Consider the following 19,510-nt stretch of genomic DNA (forward strand, 5'->3'; position numbering starts at 1 on the left):
CATCCTGGCTAGATGCCCACTCTGGCTGGATGCCCACTCTAGTGCGCACATGTTAGTGTGTCTGTATGCTTGTGTTTGTGTGCTTGTAAACATTCATCAAAAGGGTCCAAACCCTCCACTACAGAGTGACATGGATATTACACCTGAATGTTTTGGCAGTGACATATTCGTGTTTATGGAGAAACACAGCTTAGCGTATAATTAGTAATGCTGTGATCTTATAACTTGATGTAGGGTTTCTGGCTTACTGTATGCCGTGATATCAAAGAACATGGGATTTGGGTTGATGAAACGGTGTGTGTGTGGGGGGGTGACTGTGTCTTCTGTTGTGGTGTAGATCTGACTGGGGTCACGCTGCAGGTGGTTCACACATACACACAGACACATACATGTGTAGGGTTTCTTTGGGTCACTGGATCTGACTAGTGGATAGGTGACGATATGACTTTAACAGCACCTCATTAAGTCAGCTCTAACATAAGGACACATCATTCACAGTCTAGCCAAACCTGAGATTCTCCACAGTCATTTAAAGGTTAGCTGAAGACATGACTAAGTGAGTGTGAATAGTTCTAAATAGATTACCCATATTAGATCCTCAGATGTAAAGAGAGGGAGGTCTTCAACACAAACCCTGGTTTAACTTTAACCAGAGTGTTTAGGCAGCTGCCTTTCTTATGCGGGACTCTGTTGAAGCATTATTATGAACGATGGGAGGTTTTCTGTCAATCAAAAAGATGTCACAGTTACTACCCTCCTTCACTCTCATGTTCCTCTTCAGGGGTCATCAAAAGCAACATATTCCAGGGTCCCTTTAGTTAGCCGGACCCTTATATCCTTAGGCCTGTGGTGCTGATCTAGGATCAGGACTCACTATCAATTCATTATTATCTAAAATACAAAACTGATCCTAAATCAGAAGTCCTACTCTGATATGCTTTATGAATGCGGCCATGATACAGAATATTACATCAGAAGATTTTATTTGGGAGAGAAAGAAGGGCCCTCACCATAGGAATGTAAGTGGTATACTCAACATTGGTGAAATATTGAGCTCGGTGCCAAATTCATTGGGACCAACTTTTGCGTTGACACCTTTCTCTCCGTGTTCTAGTTATTTATGGGGAGTGGAAGCGGGCGATTGTGGTCTTGAGCATCGTTAACATTTCCTTGATGCGTCGGCCGGCATCTCCTGGAGACTGCCTCACATTTTCTGGGGCGCAGAGGGAGTTGCTCTAGCAACTAGCGGCTTTAAGAGTGAATGAAGCAGATGTGCTAGTCATCTATCAACAGACAGCTCCAACTCCTCCCTACCCAAGCAAGTCATCACCGCCATGACAGCCAGCCCGACCAGCCTCATCAATTACACCAACACCCTACCATTAGTGCACAAACGCTTTTCTCCTCCGCTACATTCATCCACTTCCTTCCCAGTCTGCAGGGCCAAGATGGGCCCTCAATTAAGCCTGAATAACTTTGCCCCCTATCCAAGAATGTCTTTCTTTCTTTTCCGCTACTTACTTCACGGATTGCAATCATAAAGTGAACCATTTCAGTGATTGATTTAACTCAAGGCATGTAGGCCTACCCATGATCACCATATGCAATCTATGTTCTTTTAACTTCATTGTCTTTAATAGATAATAGCTTGCCCAATGTGGCGTGTTGTAGCCTAATGGCAGCATTAAACTGTCATACAATACAATCAACTTAAAGTCCAAGTAATAAACCCCATAGTTAATGAATGTGTAGTTAACATGTAATTAATATGTAATAACAGTGTGTTTTAGGGACCGGGCAAGATTCAGGCTGCAAATCAGAACCAATTTCAGCTGCCTGTTTTATCATGCAAGGTAGGGTTGGTAGTGAAATGAAACCCTCAGAGTCATGGTTTGTTAGTCATATCCTGTTCCTGTATTCCAACCATACCAGTCATGAAATGCAGTAAACAGAGCAGTTTGAACACAGCCATATACTCACAGGGATAAACTCAGGGTTCCAATCACATACAGTAGACAACAATGGCAGTGAAGTGACACCAGTGGCGAAAACAAGATCACACATTTTCCCACAAGGATTTGACAGAGGGATAAAGAGGGAAGAGCTTGAAATTGAATTATGCCAGAAGAAATAGTATAAATAAGACATTCATATAAAAATAGGCTTTAACAAAATATACTCTCTTTAACAGTATTTACCAAAAAAGAGTGTCTGTCTGGTTGAATATGTCTTGTTAAATTTAGTCAGCTTGAGGTGAGCATTGTCATTTAACACAGACAGTAGTGTTGATGCCCTTAGACCACAGTGAGTGACTCTCCAGACTAGCAGCAAACAGAAGGAAGACTAAAGCCACATCCGAAATGGCACCATAGTCCCTATATAGTGCACTACTTTTGGTCAGAGACTCTATAAAGGGAATAGGATTTCAGATTAGCCCAAACTCATGAGAAAGTAAATGTCAGTAGTCTATTACCAGCCTAACCTGGAACAATATGAGAGACATAATATTCCACAGAGGAAAATTCCAGGCTGACTCATTCCAGTGTATGACTGTATGGTCTATGTTTGATTGCAACAAACAAACCAATAACAAACTCTAATTGGGGGAACCACCCATCATCTACACAATTAAGACTTGCTCCATAACGGACAAAATCAGTAGTTTCTTTATAAAATAAATTAATATTATTATTTTGTCTCTAAATACAGTATGTTAAATATTCCAGATGGCTCTTTCATTTCATTTGTGCATAGCGTGTCCTATTGAGCTACAGGTACAGAGAACTACAGTAGTAGCACAGTCCAGCATTATATCCAGCATTGATTCATGGTGAGCGTTGGAGAATCCATTAGCTCTACAGTCAACAGTAAGTAGCTAGTACACATCAATCCAGGTAGGCAGGCAGGTAGGCAGCTCAGTGTGTTATAGTTCATGACCTGAGGCTGTCCCATCCTGGCTTCCAAGACACAGTGTTTCCCTTTATGTTGATGTGTTGCACCATCGCACACAGCTCCTTATGTCACCAGCGAATGCAAGCATCCCAGTACATGTATATTGAGAGGGGAGGAGGAGCGTTGTGTGCAAACAAAATCGCTGTTGTTCCATCTTCTTAGTTCCTCAATGTATATTTCTGCAAAGACAGCCTCTATCCATTAGTTTAAAAAAATCCACTATGCACAGACACACAAACACACACATCTGACGGTCCAATAAATATTGTCATTTGCAGGTGTACACCTCTGTCCTCTCGCTGCAGGTGTTGCACTTGACGTAGCAGCACCACAAGAACTTGCAGTTGCACTGCCACACGCGGGAGTACTGGTGTGTGTTGTACCCCCGTCCGCAGCACATCAGGTCACAGCCGCTGATCTGCTGCATAACAGTCTTATTACACAGCCGGCCTTGCGTTCCAACACTGCCCGTCATCGGGTCCGCTTCGCAGTAATTAGGGGACTTCTCCATGTACACTAGGTCTGTGTCCATGGGTTTCCGGTAGGAGTAGAGCTTCTTGATCTTGAGGAATTTGGGCCGCTTGTTGCGGCTGGCTTTGACCGGTTCCACGTGCACAGCATGGGCGTACTTCTCTTTGAGAATGTAGCCGAGCTCGCGGAACTTGGGAAGTGTCGTCCAGCAGGTTTTGGTGGTGCAGGAGCCCGAAACACCATGACACTTGCATTCCAAATGCATGTTCTTCTCCAGGATCTAGACACACAAACAACCGAGAGAGAGGTTACCTTTACAGACCTGGCAAACCATCTGCTGAAGGTTATATTACTATACATGAGTAAGTCACTGAAAAAGAAAAGCCTCTGCAAACATACCATACTATTGTGTATATAATGAACATATATGTTTATTGTCATAATAACCTGAAAATGATCCCTCTAAAATCTAAACATTCTGTATGGGCCCAAGGGTCAGCGGAGGTTGAAGTAAATGATAGGCCTACATAATTTGATTGTTGCAATCCCATTGAAAACAGCAACATAGCACGGTGACACACACTGACACTCGGGTATGTTAAAGTCTAGGAGGTGGGTAACATTGTACGCACAGTGCAGCATTAGATCAGCAACAAGCTACTTGTGAGGTTGAATACAACAGCCCTTTACAAAACAGTAGCTTTGTACAGACTGTACACAGAAGCCATAATGCTGGATCAGGTTACGTCTCCTCGTGTGTAGTCACAACACAACACGGTAAGGTCAGGATTGACTGCACAAGCTGCTGAATGATGTGGATATAACTGTTAAAGCCTGCTCCGATGACTATTACAAGTGTCTCATACCTGAAAAGGCACAGCCAACACTATAGCTACACTACTTGTCCCATTTCCTTGAACTAAAATGTATGAGGAGCTTGTTTGGCATTCTACTATCTTCATACTAGGATAGATGGAGATTTTGTGAGTTCCCGCAATCAATGAGTGAAAAGTGAAGAAAAAAAAATGAAATAGTGAAATGTCGTATAAGAAAAATATATATGGATTTTCCTTTTCCACAAATGCAATTTGATTCTAGAATCAATAAAACAAATGAATTTTAGTGCCATGTACTGAAAATGCATACAAATGCAGTTAGCTTTCTGTGGTATACCAGACAACACTTGGCTTCCCAGCTACTAATCCCTCAGCAGCCCTGTGACCAACACTTGTGACAGGCTTTGTCTGGTCGTATTGGACCTGGGGGCTGTGAACTGCGCTCCTTCTCAGTGTCACTGCGTTGATTAGCATAAATAAAGGGGGGGGTGGACAACTATCAAAACAGAGAGGCCATTTATTACCAAGGATACGGAAAAAAGAAAAAACTCAACTGATAATCGGAATCCACGAGTGTAGCCTGTTTCACTGTGAGAGGCAATTTAGCTGTCTAGATAAGCAGGGCTGAATTCAGGCCCCACACAGAAAGGCAACAGTGAGCTGTTGAGCACAATGTGTGAGTGGAGGCTTTTCAGTCTGTCTGGGTACGTGTTGGTGGTTTGAATCAGGCCTCTGTGGCACAGAGAGAGACGAGAGGGGTAAGGCTTGACTCTGGAGGGAGAGGTGCTTCTTTCCTCTTCACTAACTCCAGTGTACTGCTAAGGAGCCTCGCCCAAGTTGTTTGGCACAATTATTCTGCTCATTCTTTGACCTCCAGACTTGCTGGAGTCTCAGAGCTGATCTAGTATTTGCTGCAGCCATGGATGCACTGGAGCCTTGATCTGAGAATGTGAACATTACCTAGTCCCTGATCCATCTTGGTTGTTTCAAGGGATTTGCCACAATGTGAGTCATTGACAGACTACAAATCCTACAAAACACTAGGTGTATCACACAAGTCAATGTAACATCTCTGTTAGGCAGGTAATGACTTCCAAGAGACAGAGTGATGCAGTAGATATTATTCGACAATACTAAGTACCACACAGCAACCCATGGCACAAGACTATTACACACGATAAGCGCTTGGCTCTAGGATATCAGACAAACCAAGGAATTTAGGAATTGCGATAAACAGTAACTGTATCCTCTCTCAACAGTGCAGATCATAGGGGAGCAGGCTAATGCCTTTTTGTACAGTGTCAATCTGTTTTCAGCCCAGAGATCTGGGTCGTAATAAAACCCTGCCACTTAAACTGCTCTTCACCTCTAAAAAAGCTTCCCTTTATTTCACTGCCTGTTTAATCTTGGCCCCAATACCCAGATCCTTGGCAAGGTCCAGCCACTCCCAAGCATGGTGGAGACTACTAAATCACAACAACCATGGTTACTGAGGCCTAGCCTATATTCGGTAGGCCGTGTAGTTAACCAACACTTCGGACTCAGATTTAGATTCGGTCTCTTCTCTGTAAGGCTGGGGTTACACTAAACAACTTTCACACAATTTTAGTTGCAGTTGCAGTTGCAGTTGCAAGTGACATAATCTCAAGCAACTTCGCTGTTACATGAAGCAACTCAAACGTGCTAAAAATTGCATGCAACAGCCAATCAAATTGAAGATGCTTGTTTGAGAATTATAATTTCACCCGATGTCATCTGCTGCATTACACCTTGGTTTCACAAATAATTTGTTTATCCAACATTTGGCTATTGTAACAGCAAGGACGTAGAAGAAATGCAGCCTGTACAATTTAGCTAACTTTTTAAATGGAACCTTTATTTTACTAGGCAAGTCAGTTAAGAACAAATTCTTATTTACAATGACAGCCTTCCGGGGAACTGCCTTGTTCAGGGGCAGAACGACAGATTTTTTTTTACCTTGTCATCTCAGGGATTCGATCCAACAACCTTTCAGTTACCTTTCAACCACTAGGCTACCTGCCTCCCACAAACACAGCTAGCTAGCTAGGAACAAGCTAACCAAGCTAGCAACGAACTAAGCTAGCTACAGTAGCACAGTTCATGGGGGACAATTTCAGTTGAGAGGTTTGGGTTCACTAAAAGCCCTGATTGAGGATTCTGCTGCGCAGCACTGACAGCTATGTTGACATGACAACGGGGTTGTAATTCCCGAACCATCGAATGGATCATGTGACAAAAGTGTTTGTTTTGATTGGCTGTTGCTTGAAACGATTCGCACAAGGTTGAAACGTTTTAACTGGATGCAACCAAGTTGCAGATCAGTTGCTTATTAGTTGCAACGGGGTGTTTCATGAAGCAATCAAGAAGCAACTCAGTTGCAAGTAACTACAATTGCATGCAAGCTGTGATGTGTAACAGCAGCTTTAAGTAAACTACAGCACATGTTAATCTTCAAGGAACTATCTCCCGGTTATAGTAAAGACATATAAGAGAATAAAGTAATTCATCCAAAATTAATCTATTTTAGTTTTCTTACCACAAAAAAAGTTGTATTTTTGTTGTTGTTGAGTGAACTACCCCCAGATTTAGCTGTATTTAACCTTTTTTTGGAATGGTCCTGCTTCTTTCCCACAACCTAATGAAATATTCCGGGATCCAGTTTAAGTTTGCTGGGATTACATTTTTACCATCAAAATGCATGCAGCCTTCCATCTAAAATCCTTCCCTATGGAGAGAGAAAAGGGAAGAGGAGTGGCGTGGTCACGTACCTTGCGTCCCACTTCGTTGTTGTGCAGGTTCATGAGAGACCTGGCATTCTGTTTGACCTCTCTGGCGTCCACGAACACCTTGGAGAAGCCCAGGCCGTAGCTGATGTCTGCTGAACAGCCGCCCCACTTCCAGCCCTGGCCTTTACTGTAGAAACCCTGCTTCTCCGTGTCACAGCTGCAGTCACTCAGGTTCCCCTGAGTACAGGCTGCAGTAATGGCGTGGGCAACGCCGGCCGCTATGATGGCGTAGGTGAACGCAGCCTCTTTACTGCCTAGGAGGGAACACAGTTGGGACTTAGTATTTAGTATGCTTAATCATTTTAATGTGTAAACTGGTGTGATACCTGGGAGATATCAGATGTCTAGGAGAATTCATATTGTTTGTATGGTGCTACAGCTGTTTGTTTCACAGCTTGATAAATGGCACAGGGATGGGGGGGGGGATCTGGATTTCCATGACATACTTCCGTCTATATGGTGTATATCAAATATAATGTATACTGTATGTTAAAAAATAGCAACTTGGGAGCAGTTTAACCATTAAGTGTCAGTGCTCATGTCAACATATTTGTCAAACAAACCACTCAAGGACTACAGTCATCTGAAAACTGACCTTGAAACTGGCCTGCCTTAGAATCAAAATGTCTGTAAACTTCCTAGTCAATAAAGTAGTATGAATGAGATGGCTGTGGAGAAGGATGAGCTATTGATCAGCTTAGAGCTCGGTACGCTCTGTGTATTCTTGCAAGGAGGATCTTGATTCAGAGGTTATCTCTCCCATGTCCACTGAACAAATCATTTGCTCACACCGGGATGTTTGAATTATCAGCATATAATTAAAGGTTAACCTGTCATGATTGAAAGAGTGAGCTTCTTGTTAAAAGTTCTTAGTCATAGCATCTATTTTAAAGTCCAACACGCTATGCAAATAGAGAACTGGGAAAATGGCTTAAACCAATACCAATTTTTACTGTACAAGTGCATCCATGTGCCATTTTCCAATATGTTTGTTAAGTATAATGTTATCTCCTGATGCAAACAAATGGGTTTCAGTTATCAATATTAATCGTATTATTAACCAAACTGTAATTCTGTGTATGCATGCATATGGAGTGAAATACCTGCATCTGCAGTTCGGTATATACAAACAACCAGCTACTGATGGCAATATCCATTATATCTATGTAAACAAACTACTCCACATTTCTTCAAAACAAACATGATACCTTCCTCTGTACTTCCTGGTGAACCCAGATTCACTAGGTGCTGCTGCCCTGTTTTTGATAAACATCTATGATCTGCGCCCTTGCCATTGAAAGAAAACCTCATATTGAGGCATCAATTATGTGGACGTTTTTATAGATTCGATGGGCCCCGAGCCAAAAAAGAAGGTGTGCCGGGCAGTCAGTTCTAACTGCTCCGTTGTTAATTTTTCCCCAGTAGTCCCTAGTGCATTGGTTCAAAACAAAGGATGGCAGGAATTCTTCAGTACTTTGTCATGAGACCTGAGTGGAAAGACCTAAAAGCAACGGAAGCAATGCTTTATCCTGTTTTAAGTGAGTAAGTAGTAAGAGCCATATGCAAATTGAATACTCTCATTGCACCAAGTGTAGAACAGTTTCTTTTAAACAAGTCACATCAAATGTTATTTTACTTTTAACTTTACATGTGTGTGTTGGTTGATCTGCAATGCACAAACTACTACAGAAACACTAAAAACATTAGATGCACCTTGCACCCCAGCAAACAGAAACCCTATACAGGCTGCCTTTCTTTGGCTGCCACAAGCGAGAGTGTGCAAGCTCCACCCAACTCACGCTAGACATCAACAATGGCATTCATTTCTAACCTCTAATCTGATCAGTGAAACCAATCTATTTTGCATGGTTGTCTATGCCAGACTCTTCAGTGACTTAAAACACTCATTCAAGAAGAAAACATATTGTGAAAGACCACAGCTTTCACTTGAACAGCAGGAGAGGATTATGCCCTTCACACCAACAGCTGTAAAGAGCTTTTCATAGTGCCAACCAGTAATATTAGGAATCACCATTGTATGCACTAGTTGTGGATTCATAGTAATACATTGTATGAAGGTCTCTCTCGTCTAGCTGCTTGATGGTTAGAACATGTGTTCTATTACAATGCAACTAGCTATTTGTTGTGTGTGACTCTACTGAACAGCCCAAATCCAGGATGGGATAGGATACAATCCTAGATTACGTTCTAGTTGCTCTCTGAATATGCAACAATCTGGTGACTACCGCAGAATCTGCACAGATTAGCCGTCTACTGTTGTGATATTCAGAGTAACTGTAACTGTACAGTCCGTGTAGTGGTAATATTATGTAATATTATGCACAGGAGAATACCCCAAGACGTCATTCAGGCAACTTCAGGGCATGTGTGATAGGCACAACATGGGAACGTTTTGAAGCAGAAAAAGAAGAAAAAAAACTGGAAGTTCAGCTTCCAGTAGACCAGCCATGAACCTGCACCTACTGTAGGCCATCCCTGGGTCCTCAAAGACATCCAAGACATCCATCACTGCTGTGAAACCTATTGCCTAACCAGGTAGCTACAGTACTTCGTTTGAACTTTTCCTTTCTTTCATCACTCCCCTGTGTATGTTCAGCTCAGTATTTAAAGCTTTTATTCCTCTGTACTTTCTATCTACTGTAACTTATACCCGTGGCAAGATCGCTGTCTTTACAGTGAAAGCCACAGCACCCAGTGAGAGAGAAGGATAAAGACCAGTGAATATATGCCTCAGGAGACTGCGCTGATCTGAAAAGACAGGCTGTCAATGTTCACAAGAGTTCTGTTACAGTGCTGGCTTCTGATACCTTTTGGACTTGTTAAGTTCCCATCCTTTCTCTCTCACTCTGTCTCTATCTTGAAAGACCAGTGTATGACACAGCTTCAATCTGTTCACCAATTATGAGCATTTAGGTTTTGAGGGAAAGTTCCCTGTCGATACTTCTCTTGTATAGCCTATGGGAAACTGCTCAAATTTAACTATTGTAATTGCCACCACATGTTGTTCTCAAATGACACACAATAACCTTCCTCCAAAGTCTGTCCATGTTGTCAAGGCACACATAATGTGTCATCCGCAAATGACATTCAGAAAAGCTAGGAACTATTTGTGTCAACTCTCATTGGAGCAGATATGCAGGCACTCAAAAAGATACGGGCCATTTGGCTACATGCGCCACAGTGCGCTATTGACGCACAATGAACCTTCGGGCCTATATAAACATTATAAACATAAAATTTTCAGTGATGAAATGACATTTCAAAATGTTCTAACCAAACTTTAATTGATTTGCAACATACCCACTTTCAACTCTTTTCCGAAGACCGTCCGTTCTCCAAGCGCAGAGCAGTTCCAGCGCCCATTTTTGAACTGAAACTGACACTCGTTTATCCCCATTTGTGCTCCCTCTCCGATGACGATAATGGCATCCGGGCGACTCTGACAGATTATCCGCTGTCGGGGAGCCAAACCGGGAATCTTGTTACAGATTATACTCGCACCTAGCGCGACCACCGATGAAAAGCCACTGTAAGGGTATAATAGTTAGACATTGAATGACTTTTTTTTTACCCATATAACAATGGTATATTGTAGTTTTGTGGCTATTTAAAGAGAAATTACTGACTGCCAGATAACCATGATAAATGTGGTATAGGCTTTCAATGTCCTATAGGCTATCCAACGGATTTTATTAAAGCATTATAACCTACATGTTTATAACGTGAAAAAGGGATTAACATTCATACAATTTAAACGCGCATTTATTGTTTTTCTTGTCTATGGGAGGTTATAAAAACATATGGGCTGTAGAAATACGAGAGATAAGTGGTGAGAACACGGTTTATCTTAAACTCAATTATTCTGTCTTTGAGTGAAATACAAGTGTGTCACAAAATATGAAGGACACATCAGAAGCCATCTCTAATTTATAAATTAACCCGGAACCCATTTATTTGATGTGTAGCCTATAGATAGGCAAATCATTCAGAATAAACCTTTGTCAGGTGGTTTCTAACTCTAAAAACTCAAACTCTATATGCTTTTTAGAACAGATTAATGAAACTCTCAGACATGATGACGGGTCAATGTCAAATAAGCAATGGTCATAGTTTAGTTAGATGAATAATTATAATAATTTATATACAGTTTAATTTATAGAAATATAGGCTATGTCTATTCAAACAAACTTCAAACCGAAACGTTCTATTATAGGCTACTCTTATATTTTCTATTTTTCTTTTTTGGAACACGGGCTACCTAATGAACACGGGCTACCTAATGAACATGCCAATGACAAACTCACCCGATTTTCAAATAGACAATCCCAAGGCAAAGCAAAACCCGAAAAATCCAGCGTCTAGTTTTTCGACTCATGGTGCTTCCACTCTCAGCTTCATGCAGTGTGTAAGAGAAAGCGATGAATATATATTCTCCCGATAGTCACTGTCCAAGTTATCCAAAATTACTTCAAGTCGGTACAAACGAATATCCCCAACAGATAGGCCAATTATTTTATATATTAGGCTAGTCTTAGCTGTAGACTAATGATATCCGTAAACTCCCCTACGTAGCCCCTTTACTGTGCCGTTTTATCATTGCGAGGGTGTCACAGGTAAAACGGAGGATGAGCAAGTGCTGTATTGCGATTATCTCCTTCTCACTGTGTTTTTTGCTACCAGCAGGATCTATATAGGCTATCTGGTGTATCTATCTGGGGCGTGTTCAGAGAAGCCATGGCATGGAGCCCTATTCTGGAATCCCGCCTGGGCTGAATCTCTCCATAACTATAACTATTCCAGTTGTGTCAATTCACCTGCTCATTAATTGCTCATTAATTAGCGTTCTAATAAAAATAACACAAGCAGTGGATAGTGATGGTTGTCAATATCAAATCAAATCGTATTTGTCACATGCGCCGAATACAACAGACCTTACAGTGAAATGCTTACTTACAAGCCCCTAACCAATAATGCAATTAAAAAATATATATGAATAAGAATAAGAAATAAAAGGAACACGTAATTAAAGAGCAGCAGTAAAATAACAATAGCGAGCATAAGAGACTGTAGCAGCATTATGTATAGAATAAGTAAAAAAATAAGTTACAAACAACGAAAAAAAACGAACGAAAAAACACATTCGGTTAGGAGCACGTGAAACGTCAGCCATCTTTTCCGGCGCCAAAATAAATGTGTGACTATAATGAGAATTAATGACTTTCACTGAAGTCGTATGCTTATCATTGAATAATACTTTGAAATATGTAACTACAAAAACTATTTGACATTTTCTGTTTATTTTGTATATGTTTTGTTTCCTTTATATGCCTACTTCAAACATGCATTTTATGGGTTTAAAACTAATCTTGGCCTAGGCAATATATTGTACTTGATGCACGCATGTAACTCGAACTGCCGCGCAAAAACTCAAATTGAATTGCAAGCATCACATTTCATTGCACTCACTTGATAAATTGTTCACATAACCTACTGGGCATTAAACAATGCCAACAAATGGCCACCTTTATATATAGTATGTTGGCACAACATTTATACACGATTTGCTTAGCTGTGAAAGCTACTTCATCAAGTGTCCAGTGTGTCTCCTCTGCATTACTGCTTTGGAGATGTTTGTACCCTTTATAATAGCGCCATCTGCAGACAAATAAGTATTGGTAGTATTGAAAAAATAAAAAGAACCGAAATTAGTTTTGTCCTTCCAGCCTCCCCGTAGCCTATGTAGAAATTGCGGACAAAATATTGATATTTCGCTGATAGATTTACCTCACAGCCAGCAATACAGCATAGCTGTAAAACGTCGAAATGGATTATCATCCTTACCTAACTAATGATTGCCTAATTCACATTTTCTCTTTTTTTAAAGAAGATGACTTAATTCGAGCATCAAGTGTCTGTAAGGTAAGAGAGTCACAAAAACTTGCGGAAGTAGAGGCATAAAATCTGGTTATGTTAAACAGTTCTGAATATATTCTCTATTTTCTGTTATAGTGTTCCACATATTGTTCTTTTGTCAAGCGGTTGCTTTACTTTGAAACATCATGTTATTAGTAGTTTGCAATATATATGTTGAGATTTATTTTAATAACTGGACTGGTGTGACAGCCTATTTAACAACCCGATAGATACAGTGCCTTGCGAAAGAATTCGGCCCCCTTGAACTTTGCGACCTTTTGCCACATTTCAGGCTTCAAACATAAAGATATAAAACTGTATTTTTTTGTGAAGAATCAACAACAAGTGGGACACAATCATGAAGTGGAACGACATTTATTGGATATTTCAAACTTTTTTTAACAAATCAAAAACTGAACAATTGGGCGTGCAAAATTATTCAGCCCCCTTTACTTACAGTGCAGCAAACTCCAGAAGTTCATTGAGGATCTCTGAATGATCCAATGTTGACCTAAATGACTAATGATGATAAATACAATCCACCTGTGTGTAATCAAGTCTCCGTATAAATGCACCTGCACTGTGATAGTCTCAGAGGTCCGTTAAAAGTGCAGAGAGCATCATGAAGAACAAGGAACACACCAGGCAGGTCCGAGATACTGTTGTGAAGAAGTTTAAAGCCGGATTTGGATACAAAAAGATTTCCCAAGCATCCCAAGGAGCACTGTGCAAGCGATAATATTGAAATGGAAGGAGTATCAGACCACTGCAAATCTACCAAGACCTGGCTGTCCCTCTAAACTTTCAGCTCATACAAGGAGAAGACTGATCAGAGATGCAGCCAAGAGGCCCATGATCACTCTGGATGAACTGCAGAGATCTACAGCTGAGGTGGGAGACTCTGTCCATAGGACAACAATCGTGGGTATATATCGTGGGTATAGTCGTATATTGCACAAATCTGGCCTTTATGGAAGAGTGGCAAGAAGAAAGCCATTTCTTAAAGATATCCATAAAAAGTGTCATTTAAAGTTTGCCACAGGCCACCTGGGAGACACACCAAACATGTGGAAGAAGGTGCTCTGGTCAGATGAAACCAAAATTGAACTTTTTGGCAACAATGCAAAACGTTATGTTTGGCGTAAAAGCAACACAGCTCATAATCCTGAACACACCATCCCCACTATCAAACATGGTGGTGGCAGCATCATGGTTTGGGCCTGCTTTTCTTCAGCACGGACAGGGAAGATGGTTAAAATTGATGGGAAGATGGATGGAGCCAAATACAGGACCATTCTGGAAGAAAACCTGATGGAGTCTGCAAAAGACCTGAGACTGGGACAGAGATTTGTCTTCCAACAAGACAATGATCCAAAACATAAAGCAAAATCTACAATGGAATGGTTCAAAAATAAACATATCCAGGTGTTAGAATGGCCAAGTCAAAGTCCAGACCTGAATCCAATCGAGAATCTGTGGAAAGAACTGAAAACTGCTGTTAACAAATGCTCTCCATCCAACCTCACTGAGCTCGAGCTGTTTTGCAAGGATGAATGGGAAAAAATTTCAGTCTCTCGATGTGCAAACGGATAGAGACATACCCCAAGCGACTTACAGCTGTAATCGCAGCAAAAGGTGGCGCTACAAAGTATTAACTTAAGGGGGCTGAATAATTTTGCACGCCCAATTTTTCAGTTTTTGATTTGTTAAAAACGTTTGAAATATCCAATAAATGTCGTTCCACTTCATGATTGTGTCCCACTTGTTGTTGATTCTTCACAAAAAAATACAGTTTTATATCTTTCTGTTAGAAGCCTGAAATGTGGCAAAAGGTCGCAAAGTTCAAGGGGGCTGAATACTTTCGCAAGGCACTGTACCTTGTGTCTTTTTTATCTAGGAATGGCAAGAAGCAGCAGAAACACCTTGGTTGTGGCGGTGAGTTTGAGGGTTTTACCCACTGATCAGTTTTACTTACCCATGTCAGAATGAATAATATACTGGGTGGGTATGAGGTTAGTTTAGATATGGGTGAGCGCGAGAGTGTGGTTGGGCATTTGCATACTTTATTCACTATACATTTGCATAGATTATTCATCAATGTCTCTTGGCATGTTTTTGACAATGTGGTCAGCTGCATCATATTTGAAGTACAGTGCCTCCGGGAAAGTATTCAAAGTAAAAATGCCCCTTTTACTTTTTCCACATTTTGTTAGGTTACAGCCTTATTTTAAAATGAATTAAATATTTTTTTCCCCTCAATATAAACACAATATCCCATAATGACAAAGCAAAAACAGGTTATTAGAAATGTTTTCAAATGTTTTTTTATTATTATAACGGGAATATCACATTTACACAAGTGTCTCTCGATTGGGTTAAATTCCAGGCTCTGGCTGTGCCACTCCAAGGACATTCAGAGATGTGTATCGAAGCCACTCCTGCATTGACTTGGCTGTGTGCTTCCAACAGCTCGTTGTCCTGTTGGAAGGTGAACCTTTGCCCCAGTCTGAGGTCCGGAATGCGATGGAACAGGTTTTCAATCAAGGGTCTCTCTGTACTTTTCTCCGTTCATCTGTCCCTCAATCCTGACTATTCTCCCAGTCCCTGCTGCTAAAAAACATCCCCACAGCATGATGCTGCCCCCACCATGCTTCAACGTAGGGATGGTGCCAGGTTTCCTCCAGACGTGATGCTTGGCATTCAGGCCAAAAAGTTTAATCTTGGTTTCATCAGACCAGAGAATCTTGTTTCTCATGGTCTGAGAGTCTTTAGGTGACTTCTGGCAAACTCCAAGCGTGCTGTCATGTGCCTTTTAATGAGGAATTGCTTTTGTCTGGCACTCTACCATAAAGGCCTGATTGGTGGAGTGTTGCATAGATGGTTGTCTTTCTGGAAGGTTCTCCCATCTCCACAGAGGAACTCTAGAGCTCTGTCATATTGACCATCGGGTTCTTGGTCACCTCCCTGACCAAGGCCCTTCTCCCCCAATTGCTCAGTTTGGCCGGGTGGCCAGCTCTAGGAAGAGTTTTGGTGGTTCCAAACTTCATCCATTTAAGAATGATGCAGGCCATTGTGTTCTTGGGAAACTTCAATGCTGCAGAAATGTTTTGGTACCCTTCACCAGATCTGTGCCTCATCACAATCCTATCTCGGAGGTCTACGGACAATTCCTTCGACCTCATGGCTTCGTTTTTGCTCTGAGATGCACTGTTAGCGGTGTGACCTTATATAGACAGGTGTATGCCTTTCCAAATCATGTCCAATCAGATGAATTTACCACAGGTTGTAGAAACATCTCAAGGATGATCAATAGAAACAGGATGCACCTGAGCTCAATTTCGAGTCTCATAGCTAAGGGTCTGAATACTTATGTAAATAATATATTTCAGTTTTATTTTATTTTAATGCATTTCTAATACGTTTTTCCTTTGTCATTATGGGGTATTGTTAGTAGATTGTAGATTTTATTTGATCCATTTTAGACTAAGGCTGTAACGAAACAAAAAGTCAAGGGCTCTGAATACATTCCAAAGGCACTGTATATTCTATATAACACGTATATAATAATAATAATAATAATAATAATAATAATAATAACTGTATATTAATGCCTAGTAATCTATCCCCCAGAGAAATGTGTCTGCAGCGTTGGGGTTTCTGTAACATTGCGGTGCTGGGCTCTGAACATGGGAAGCAGGCTTGGAAGAGCTACTTCCTGCGTCGCTCTCACCTGGAGCTGAAGATGACCAAGGGCAGGTCCGGTGGGGACTACACCTGTAAAAGCTTGAGGGGACACACAGGTGAGCAAACAGCCTCTTTCTTTCTTTAGAAAGGATGGAACTGTCTATGGAAACAGTATTTAGATCGCTGTATGGTCTACAACATCTATATCTTCCAGGCAGGGTGGTTGGGTGTGTGTACCTGTCAGGGAACTCTCCCCAGCTCCCTGACTTCTGGAGCTCCACCCCTACTGTCTGCAGTTCATCCTCAGATGGTACAGTCCGTGCCTGGGATGTCCAGCAGGTGAAAACAATACTACCCTTTTATACTTATTATGAGGCTTTATTTACCAGGCTTCAGAGCGCTTTACATTGTATGTAGGCTACTCATCCTACCCACCACCAAGGTGTAGCACCCGCACTTCAGTAGCCATATTATATGGTCTACTGGTCTACACAAAGAAGCATTTGCAGTTAGCACTTAGGAAATGGTGTTTCCTTTTCCCCTTTTAACCAGGGGGTACAGCTGTGGTGCAGCCCTGTTCAGAGTCCTCTGACTGGGATGGTAGCTGACGGTGGGCATGGTGGGGTCATCACGTCAGATTCCACAGGGCTGCTCAAAGCCTGGGATGGTCAGAGTGGACAGATGTCATCCTTCTACTCCTCAGCATCCCCACAGTGCACCTTACTGCCCTACAGTATGGAAGGCAGCTCTTTTCTCTCAGTAAGTACCCAAACAGCCAACCATGTCTGGTTGGTTGCCAGATCAATATCTGACTTACGCATAATACATAACATTTTTCCTTTTCACCAGGTGGGGACCAGTCAAGGCTCTGTCCATACTCTGACTAGCCCCTCACTGTCAAAGCTGTCCACTCTGGTGGTGTGTGACACATTCAAAGTAAACCTACTCCTGGCATCGCCAGACAAGAAATGGATCCTAGCTGGAACTACAGAGAATATGGATATGAGTCCAAAGGTAATTGTAACAATTGACATGTTTGTCTATAATAATTATTGTGGATCCCAGAAGTCCTGAAAAGTAGTAATGTTTCATCGTTGTTCAAATGTGTATTGTGTTGTTTGACTGGCAGGTGTTGTCCAGTCAGAGTGTGACATGTCCCTCTGAGGAGGAGGATCCTCTGTGCCAGTGTCTGCCTGTCTTAGGCTGCAGTGCTGCCGCCTTCCTGCCCTCCCAGCCAGCCAGACTGGCCACGGTCCACTGCAAGGACAACTCACACTCAAACACGCATCACAACAAGGTCCTCTCTGTGTTCGACGTCATCATAAAAAAGACCAGATTCAAGACAGAGATCCAGGGTAAAGTGTCAAGTTGAGACGTTTAATATCTTCATCTATTTAGATTATCATTACCTGTTATGTTAGCAAGCTTGTCCCCATGTGCCATTTTGTCAGTTGTACTCATTTTTGTGGTTATGCTAGAAATGGAGCGTTGGCCTAACTTTCACAGATGTTCTACTATTTCAGTTGAGCAGGTGGAGAAATTCGAGTTGGTATTTGAGGGCAGGACTTCAGACATCCTTCTGGAAGGCAAGGGAAGCAGCACTCTGGTTGTAGCTGCTCACAGAGAGCTGAAGGTCTACACTGTGAAAGGAGAACTCATCTGTAGCTTCAAGGACCATACTGAACCTATCTGCTCTATTTATGTGGTATGCTTTTCACTCTTATTGTGTGTATGGACTACTGATAGTAGTAATTACGCATTGGAATTTATATATTGGAGTTCAAAGCACTATACATAGTATGGGGAAAACTGCAGTGTTCTAGATAATATATTCCCTTTGATTTATTTTTTAAATAGTTTGGCTCTTACCTAGCAGAATATCCCTTGGGATATAGACCTTGTGGTAAGAGTGTGTGGGAATTGACGTTTACGGTTATATGGTGCTCGGGGAAAGGCTGTCCATGAAATTTATCCTAAAAGTGAGGCTTTTTCTCAGGATAGTTTCCGTGTAGTCACTGCTTCTCGGGACCTGTCCTTAAGAGTGCTGACGTGGAAAACTGACAGAGACAAAGGGCTCACACTGGAAAGTCGATACCACTTATTGGGAGGCTCTCACTCCATGTCCAGGTACAGAAAGACATTTCTGTCCGTCAAGGAAACAAATGGTACATTCTGGCTCTGTATTTAAAGTTGGATTGTTATGATGTAGTAATGAACTGATGTACATTTCATGTCTTGTGTTATCAGAGGGTTCAGTTATGTGGTTTGTGACTACTCAACCATTGTGGCTTCAGTGGAAGCAGTGGATGGGAAGGATGTCCTGAAGGCCTACTCTTTCAACTCCTGAGCAACACTGTCCTCTAGGAGGACTTCGCAGGTACTACAGTAGTTACCATCAGTCGCTAACAATTAATTGTGCATGTTTCTGAGGAGTTTAATCACTGATGTTGTGCCTTGTCTTTACAAACCCTCTGCTTATGGAATATACATTGTAATCAAGAGTTATAGCGGATGTGTTTATATGTTATGCAAAGCCTGCACATACATGCAAGTATGAAGAGGAAAAACATTGCAGTTTGCTGTGCCATGATACTTTATTTTTGTGCAATAACACATTTCTGTACAGGAATGAATGGTTATAATCACTTAGCTGGCTTTATGTGGAGCTTAGGTATTTAAATCCCTGTGTTGGATGTTACATGTTCAATGTAACCTAAATCATTAGGGCATATATTGTAACAAATACTGCCCCTTGATCTTCTTATCAAAACCAAATTGACAATTTATTTTTAACTCTCAAATAAACTGCATTTTCTTGGGTCTGCA

The 19,510-nt window shown here is 41.5% G+C and overlaps 2 protein-coding genes across 2 annotated transcripts; one reads left to right on the top strand and one right to left on the bottom strand.

Annotated features, from left to right (window-relative positions):
- Positions 1-1,674: 1,674 nt before the first annotated feature.
- Positions 1,675-11,741, bottom strand: LOC135504670 (protein Wnt-7a-like). Its single transcript, XM_064923436.1, has 4 exons — positions 11,392-11,741; positions 10,388-10,614; positions 7,049-7,320; positions 1,675-3,703 (listed from the first exon to the last, which is right to left on the bottom strand). The coding sequence occupies exons 1-4, from the start codon at positions 11,460-11,462 to the stop codon at positions 3,221-3,223; spliced, it is 1,053 nt and encodes a 350-aa protein (XP_064779508.1). The 5' UTR covers positions 11,463-11,741; the 3' UTR covers positions 1,675-3,220.
- A 1,068-nt stretch (positions 11,742-12,809) lies between these two features.
- fbxw12 (F-box and WD repeat domain containing 12) lies at positions 12,810-19,503 on the top strand. Its single transcript, XM_064923435.1, has 10 exons — positions 12,810-13,006; positions 14,898-14,935; positions 16,631-16,800; positions 16,899-17,023; positions 17,237-17,443; positions 17,534-17,698; positions 17,814-18,039; positions 18,208-18,389; positions 18,681-18,811; positions 18,932-19,503. Exons 1-10 carry the CDS (start codon positions 12,911-12,913, stop codon positions 19,029-19,031), a joined length of 1,440 nt encoding a protein of 479 aa, XP_064779507.1. The 5' UTR covers positions 12,810-12,910; the 3' UTR covers positions 19,032-19,503.
- Positions 19,504-19,510: the final 7 nt, after the last annotated feature.

Source organism: Oncorhynchus masou, chromosome 18, assembly GCF_036934945.1.
Source record: "Oncorhynchus masou masou isolate Uvic2021 chromosome 18, UVic_Omas_1.1, whole genome shotgun sequence".
NCBI classification, from domain to species: Eukaryota; Metazoa; Chordata; class Actinopteri; order Salmoniformes; family Salmonidae; genus Oncorhynchus; species Oncorhynchus masou.